Genomic DNA, 8,798 nt, shown 5'->3' on the forward strand with positions numbered 1-8,798 from the left:
CAGGATGTAAAGTACTTCACAGTATACGTATATAAGGTAGTTACCATCAGCTCCACCTTCACCAGCTGCAGCATTAAAGTGATGAAGACAGTAACACATCAGTCACTATGATCCAGTATCAGAGACATTACTGGGACACGGGCCGTTCTGCTACTCTGGATAGGTAAAGGACCTGAGTACTTCTTCCACCACTGGTACTGTATGTGCAGGTTGCAGAGAGGTGAAAAAGTGGTTTGGCCAGAGGCCAGAGCCGGCATGTTACCGTTGTGCTACAACATGCAGGCGTGCTCTACCTCTGACAGCTTGTTGTGTTCTCTGCTCACCTGCTGCTCCCAGCAGAGGAGGGCTGGTTCTGCTTGTCCTGCAGCTCCTTTGTCTGCTGCTCTGACTCATGTCCTAGTGAAAGACACCTGGTTCATTGTCACCGACTACACATGATTTCACGTCTGAACTGCAGCAGACCTGGCTCTGGGTTGGGTTCAACTTTTTCCCTCTCACCCAGTGAGTCCAGTCTGTGTTTGACTCCAGATCTGAATGTTTTCTGACTATTTATAGCCATCCTGCTCAGCCTGGCAGGCACGGTGTCCTGTAGCTGTGTACCATGACTCACGCTCAGGTATGAAGCTCCAAACGAGGGCGGCAAACGAGAAGGACAGCAATAGCGAGATGATGAACTGGCTAAGGTGTCTCTGCACCTGCAGAGGTATGTTGTTTGACAGCGGATCTGGACTGTGGAGCCTGAGCTGGCAAAGGATCAACACATGACATCAGCTCCACGTTTTCAACTGATGCTGTAATTGATGCTTTGGAGCACATAACAAAATCCAAACTTTTGGAGCTCTCAAACATTTCAGCACAAAACTACAATGTGAGCCTGAGTCAGTCAGTTCTTAGGTTACTGCTTGAAAAAATAAAATTAAACCTTTTTTGACCATGTGCTGAGTTTCTGCCTAATTAAATGTTTGGGACCTTTTTATGTTTATGGAGTGCAATTCACTACTTTTTTCACAGTCAGATAACTTGAAGAAACAATATCAAGTACATAAATTTGTATTTATGTCACATTTCTGTCAGTGTTAGGCAGCTGCACTGAGCAATTATTTCAATGAACATGGCCTGATCCAATGTATGAATGACCAAAGAGGCCTCTGGGGCACAGGTCCAGGGGCCCTCTGTATGTACAAAGTGACTGTTAATATTTCTTGTTTGAGCTCAGTTCAAAGACACTAAACCTTCACAAAGATTCTCTTTCAGTCAGGGTGTTCCTACTGTATACAGGAAGGTAGGGGGGCCTACTACTTGTCTTTGCCCTGGGGCCCACTGTGTCATAAATCTGTCCATGCCTGGACTCAGCAGAAAGCTGATGGATGAACCCATTACAGATTAAGTAACTGGCCCATTCTGAGCCCATGAACTTCCAACATCCGTCTCCTGACAGAAAAAATGTCAGTCTGCAGTAAGCACGATCAAATATTCAAAAGCTTTGTAAATGACATAAAACATCTAAAGCAAAAGTACTGTGTTCAAGTATCATTAACAAAGTGTACATGAAGTAAAGATACTGGCTGGGCAGAATGGCTCCTTTCAAGGTGTTTTAATGTCATGACTAGTCGAGGTGGAGCTAGTGTTAACTACTGTCTACACTGTGTGGTAGTTCCATCTCTAACAATGCTTCATATTTCATAAGTAAATCAAACGTCTATATGTGAGATCACAATGTGAGGAGTAATGCCAGCCATCACTTACAACCAGTGCAGTAAAAAGTACCATTTCCCAATGAAATGTTGTGAAGCTGAAGTGTAAAGTAGCAGGAACGGAAAATACAAGTGCACTGTATTGTACTGAAGCACAGTATTTGGGTAAATGCCTGGTTAAAGCAGAACACTGTTGCCTTTCTACTGTTAACCTTGTGATGTGAAACCTGCCACAGTTTACTGCAGTCTGTTTCACTGCTGATGACGTTAACAAACTGGTATGTGCTGCCTGGAGCTACAGCACAGAACCACACCTACAGCAGTACCAGTACTACTTTATCACTTCTGCTGATCAATTAGTCTGCAGCCATGCTAGCAGCAGCAGAGGAGGTGATGCTGAGGTGTGTTCGGTTAAGAGGAAGGCTTTAGATTGTGTAGGACAACTACAGCACTGGTCAAAAAAGTCCAGGACATTTTAGCCTATCTTAGCACAAAAGCTGGTAGCAGAAGGAAACTGTTGGCCTTGTTCCATCAATGGAGAAAAATAAAACTTCCAAGAATTACAAGTCAGTCTTGTATGTTGTTTATTGAGCAGGTGTAGAAACAGAGACATTGTAGCTGTAGCAGCATTAGCATCAACACTGACTGAATGCAGCAAGCACAGAGTGACGCCGGTCAGCTAAACCAGCTGACTGCTGGCTAGCTGGTTAGCTAACAGAAGGAGGATGGAAGTATTTCACATGTTATCAGCCCATTAAATATCCATTATCAGTTGTTACTGGGACCATACTGGTAGGCCCTAGTCCACCTCCTAGTTGGCTCAGTAGGCCATCATCATGCACCGGACCTTCATCATCATGGCTATAGTTATAAACATGGAGTGTACCAGGTTTACACACAAAAACTACCTAGTTAGGTTTGGGAAAGGATTGTGGTTTAAGTTAAAATACCAACTTAATGAAGTAACAACAATGACTATTGGTTATAAACAGGAAATAAACAATCCTTTTCCTGTTCCAGAGTGTGTTTGTCTTTCACCACCCACCCTGACTTCCTACCTACATGGATACTGTCACTCTTTAAACAACATCACCACAGCATTAATGATCTACTGGCCTACTGGTAGGTGCTTTTTCCCCTCTACCGAAGCAGAACAACTGAGGCGACAACTACTGATAATGTCAAACAAAGGTGTGATGACACTTGAAATGAGTTCTTGGAGGGTGGATTGTGTTCTCCTTTGATTGCACTAGGTTAGCAGTTTTCCCTACTACCACTCTTTGTGCTAAGCTAGGCTAAACATCTGTGCATTGCACACAGATGACACTGATGCATCTGAAACATGCAACTTATTTAATCACTCTGCAATCCAACTTAGAGCTGACAATAAGTGCAGAAAAGAAATTCATCATCATGTTGTTTTGGTGCAGCTGCTGTTCCTTCACATGGGGAAGGAAGGAAAAGCCGGTTCAGTTCTTATCGTCACGCCGCTGTTAGAATTAAATCCGTCCGTCCATCCATCCAGCTTATCTCCTGTTTACAGGTCCCACCCTCTTCCTCCACAACAGCTTCACCGAAACCCACAGCGAGGGGGGAGGGAGGCAAGTGAGCGCAGAAAACCAGGAGCAGTATACTATTTGAAGAATCAAGTCTCCGCGCTGATCATATAAGCGCACTGGCTCTACCGGGGGAAAGGGGGGTAGTTAGGGGTTGGTGGAGGAATGTAATCTAGTGGAACCTTATCTGATCTTGGGGTTTCCAGAGGGGCTTTAAACGCTGCCGGCTGGAATCTGACTGGATTTTCATCTCCCATGTGTAACTCATACAGAGGTCACAAAACACTACTTTGAATAAAGGTAATCAATAATGGACCAATAAAAGTCAGCGACAACACATGTTGTAACAGGCTGGCATACTGATAAGAAGAATAAACCTGAAGCAGTCACAGAGACTGCTCTGCTGAGGGACGGGCTCATCATCAGATCTTTCATCATGACTCTTCAACTCAGAGAGCATATTTTAGTCCCTCTGCGGTAAATGTGCCATGACAAATGGCTGCTGGTGTGACCTCATACTGAGGTAGCTGGACTCACTTCCTGTTTGGAAAACACCACGCACAGCATGAACAGTCAGCACAGGGACGAAGACGGAAGTATCATCAGTGAGGCCAACAGGAAACTGGACCAGAGAAGTTAGTCTGCTGCTGAGTCAACAGTGTCAGCCTCTTATAGGTCATAACTGGAAAAAGTCTGTGCACACTTTAAAGTTTTAAAACACTAAGTCCCAGAGTGTCCTGCACTCTAGCCATCACATGGACTCACTCTGTTAACACAATGTTTGCCTCCTCGGGCACAACTCATAGGGTCGAGACCACCTGGAGAAGACCCACCAATCAGAGGACACCAGCAGCACCTGATGGCACACATCCAAATGAAGCCTCTTACACTTTTATACACATACACACAATAGATCCGGCTGTGTTACAGAAAATTGATTGTAGGCAGTCTGAAAATGGGCATACGTGCATGTCTGGGGCTGTCTGTCGATAGCAGGAAGCTCACCTCCACACCTAATCAACCAGTAAGAATATTCCATTCATGTAGTATATGAAAACACACTGTACTAGTGACGGGCCATGTTACTGAACAGTGAGCACTTTTATATTTCCGTTTTACCAGGAAGCCCATTGAGATCAAGATCTGTTTTTCAAGGGAGACCTGGCCAAGATGCCAGGCATACGAGTTTAAAACATGCTTAATACTTTTACCAGACCGAGGCTCACAACACAGGACTTTTGCTTGCATGGAGTATTTTTCCACAGCAAGCTGTGAGTCCAGCACAGTATAGGTGGAGGACAAAGACAACCACAGCTTTAAGCTACACGCTAACATCAGCTGCTAAGACTAAAGTATAGTGTTACCATGGTTACCAGTTTAGCCTGTTAGCATGCCAACATTTAAGAGCAGCTGAGCCTGATGGGAACCAGAGCTGCAGTGATTATTTGATTAAAAAAAAATCTGCAAAAATTTTTAAAAATTAACTGTTTATGTGATTTTTTTTTTTTTAGCAAAATGTAAAATCACTCTATGGTTCCTGGTTCTCTAATGTGAGAATCAGCTGCTTTTCATTGTGACTTGAATGATTTTGTGGGTTTTTGTTGAACAAAACAAGATACCGAAGGTGGTGACCCTGGACTCCAGATAGATAACGTGGTTCCATTTTTCAGTTTTCTGACATTAGATATAGACCTAAGGATCAGACAGTAAAGGTAAGTGTTGGCTGCAGCCCTGGATAAGGACGTCATTTGGACATAAACCAAAGTACTGGACACACTAACAAGGTGATCTGATTAAAAGTCAGAGGATTGCAGACTCAGTTCATCCTGAGGGCAACGTGACCATCTGGACCACATTTAGCTGTCGAGATGTTTCTGTCTGGTCCAGCGTGTTGGACGGACAGATGGACAGTGACAACAAGAACATCGGGCCCCACTATAGTCCCACTGCCTCCACAGGGCTTTGTAAGGCCTGTCTCTGAGCAGCAAAGTTTAAATGGCTGTCATTTCTTATTCTTCTGCTTCATTGCACTGTAACTCATCTTTACTGTATTGTGTGATTTTTTTTCCGTCTGGTCTTAAAACTCTTGTTCAGTCCTGTTGCACTGTAAATGGCCTTGGTGCTGCTGTACAAATGACCTCTCCTCTTTGTCAACCCCTCCTGATGGTGAGCCTTGTGCCTTAACTCAGGCTATGGACTACAGACCTATCATAGCTTCAGTGATCCCTGGGGAGATGAGCTCATGTTTGGATACCAGACTCCATTTAGAAATGTGGTATTTTTCTGCCATACAAGCCTTCGGGTGATGTAGGCCCCAACAGCACCCGAGGAGCTCATTCCAGTCCTGTATTTATTTTCTAAATAAGTGCTGGTGAAAGTGTAAGATGTAGACTATCACGAATGGCGACTGACGATTCGCTTAACACTTGAAATCAAACTGGACCACAAGCAAGGGTGAATTAAATTGCCTGATTTTTGAGCGTAGTTTGGCGTGTGACTGTGATATCGAGTGAAAACAGAATTAAGCTCTGACACACCTGAAACTGTTCACTCTCTGCGACTGTAAAGGTAACTCCAGGTTAGTCCGACAGTCACTACAGGCGGTTTGCAGTAATTTAAAGTCCTTCCCGCTATGTCATCGGTTCGCTTCAGTGGCTGGAGGTTTACATGAACAACAGCTAAAGGTAACGACACGGTAAAAAGTTACCCCATGTGACCTGCTTGTTGTTAACGTCCCGACAGGTGACCCACCTTCAGCGGCGCGTCCAGCAGCTTGTGTATCCCGGCGATCTGCTCACTGAGCGGCAGGTCCTCCTCCAGGTTCACCGTCGGAGGTCTCCGAGGTTCGGGGAAGTTTGTGCAGATGAATGGATCAGAGTCCTCCAGGTACTGGACCCGGCAGGTGATGGAGGCCATGGTCGGATGGCCGCAACCTGCCTGCGGCTACAGGTGTGTTAATGGTTCGGAACAACCTATCCTCCACTGGAAGAGCCGATGAACTGAAGAAAGTCCGCTGGTCTCTGCGGTGCCACCGGAGCCCTAAAGCTACAGGAAATGTATAACTGTACATCCGGTACAGTCCTTCAAAATAAATGCAACAATTTTATGACAAAATACCAATTACAGTGGAGGGGTCATCCTTTTTATGTGTCTGTGCAATACAGAGTTTATGTGGTGGTAGAAGGTCCAACCAGCTCCATATACTGACCATCACTGACCGTGGTCAAAGTGTTTATTTGTCACATGCACAGTTAGTAAACGTGTTTCCCTGTACAATGAAATTCTTACTTTGAATGCCACATAATACAAGTGAAATATGAAGTAGATGAGCAATAACACAAATCTAAATAGGCAGCAAAATCACAATTCTAAGGCACTTTAAAGCAGCAAGTGAAGGGAGCAAATAAGAATACAACGGTGTCCACTCTTATTCATTCCAACCAGGGCACAGTGAAACTTGTTAGCAACCACAGTTCAAACATAGCAGAGATGGGGCTGACAAGAAAGCCAGAACAAAGGAAAAGCACATTCCAGTGATGATCAGTGTGATTTGGTTTCTTCGAGCTGCAGTGTGCACGAGGCTGCTGCTGAGCATCGATTTGATATGCTTGCACTGTTAAAGTAGACAGAGTCTGTGGAGTTAAACTATGGAGTTATTTAAGACACTGGGAGTTATGAAGTAAATCAGTAATGTCGTTGTGTTGCTCTGTGTGTGCATGTGTCTTGTTGAAGTTGTCAGTGTCAGCAGACTGGTTGTGCTATTGATTTATTCTAAGAACAGGGCACTCTCCTTGCACCATTTTTATCACATAATTCTCCAGATTGTTCTCTGTAACGTTTTGTTTTGTTTTTGTGTGGAAATGAAACAAGGAATTATTTGTGACGACTCCACGGGTGATACTATTTTGTAGGAGGACGTCCGGTTTGGTGAGAGACGAGTTGATGAGTGAATTGCCCGCTGGTGACGCCACACCAGTCCAGCGTGGGAATACAGAAGAATGACGTAATGCCCAGGTGAATGGAAACCGTGTGAAGCTGCAGCTTTTCTGAGGTCAGTTTGCAGCCCATACACCTCATAGCAACACACGAAAAAGAAATTTGTCACCCTTTGACACAGCTGAGAGGTGCTGAGGCTGAGCAGCGTCCCCTGGTGGCTGAACCCACCGCAATAAGGACTTCAGTGTTGCCTGTCTCCCGAGGAGTTCCGAGTCTTTTCATACATTTAAAGCTGTTTCATCGCAGTTTGTTCCTCACACAGTTTGTACAGTGACAACTCAGCATTAAGGTTCAGTCCTGTTAAATGACCTGGCTGGCACCCCACTGCGGCCCATTAGCCCACGTTCTGACCTTCAGACATGACTTCCTGTAGCATCTGCAGGTCCAGATTCACCTCCATTTGTTTTGAATTGCTTTCAATTTGTTCACTGAAATAGTTTGAACTATTTCTAGGAAACAATATATACTATTTTTGAAAATCAAGTTTGCACTAATGTTGCAATTTGTGTTTAGTCCAGCAGGTGGCAGTGTTGCCATGTGTTTAGGCTCTGGACAGCTTGCAGGGTGATTGCATAAGAAAAGTGATGAAACCGGCTCTTTCTCTCTCTCTTTCTCTCTCTCTCTCTCTCTCTCTCTCTCACACACACAGACTTTGGCCACACTGATAAACTAAGACAGTGCTGGTTTCTTCCTCTCAGCTGTCTGTCAGCCAGTCAATCAATCATGAAACGGTGATCTGTGACACATGAGGACACACCTGCACAGACCTGGCCTGCGCAGGGCCCTGATCTCCACCCTGTCCAATATTTGGTAAGCATGTGCATTCAATGTTTCTCCCCAGATTCCCTGCATGGATTCTGAGGCTGGACAGATGTTGAAAACATCTTCCTTGCAGATGTTTGGAAATATTCCAAGCCTGCATGTTTATATCTGACAGCTCGAGGCCGTCTTCTTTTTTTAGCATGCATTCACTCCCTGTTGTTGTTAAAACAGGAGCTGCTGAATCACATGATGTTGATCTCTTGACTGACCTCTGAGCTGAAAACTGGACCTGTGGTTCACAAGGTTTCAGCTGCTAACCCAGCTGAACTGTAACACACAGTCAGACTGGGACTGCACTAGTCTGACCACAACTGGTGACCACACTCTCCCACAGGAGTCACCCTGCAGTCTTCAGAATACAGACAAGTTTTCCCTCCATTGTGATTTGGGCTGCTGCTCCACATGCTGCTGGAAACGGATCCATTTGCCTCACTCAGCACTTTGCTCTTTTTAAGTAAGGAAAGTAGACGGCAGGGGTGGAGAAGAGGGGAAAGAATGGAATAAGGAAAGAAATGAGACAGCAATGAGGAGGTGAAGATGGATTGGTTAAGGAAGTTACTGTAAGTAGGATATAGTAAAGGTACAAAGTGGAGGAGGTAGGGAGGGAAATGTAGGATAGGAAAGGAAGGGGAAAAGGAGGTATGAAGGGAAAGGAGGAGATAAAGAATAAAAGGAAGAAGTAGGACAAGAAGTGAGGCTGTGAGGAAAGAGGATGATGAAGAAAATGATA

General features: G+C 44.7%; 1 protein-coding gene across 1 annotated transcript in view; it reads right to left on the minus strand.

The window, feature by feature from the left end:
* The window catches only part of fhod1 (formin homology 2 domain containing 1), a 45,000-nt gene extending 38,676 nt beyond the window's left edge, over positions 1 to 6,324 (minus strand). The window contains exon 1 of the mRNA XM_020602660.1: positions 6,002 to 6,324. Coding sequence (XP_020458316.1) covers positions 6,002 to 6,166 — 165 coding nt within the window. The 5' untranslated portion in view covers positions 6,167 to 6,324. The remainder of the gene's footprint in view (positions 1 to 6,001) is intronic.
* Between the last annotated feature and the right edge of the window lie 2,474 nt (positions 6,325 to 8,798).

Source organism: Monopterus albus, unplaced genomic scaffold (assembly GCF_001952655.1).
Source record: "Monopterus albus unplaced genomic scaffold, M_albus_1.0 scaffold57.1, whole genome shotgun sequence".
In the NCBI taxonomy this organism is placed as follows: Eukaryota; Metazoa; Chordata; class Actinopteri; order Synbranchiformes; family Synbranchidae; genus Monopterus; species Monopterus albus.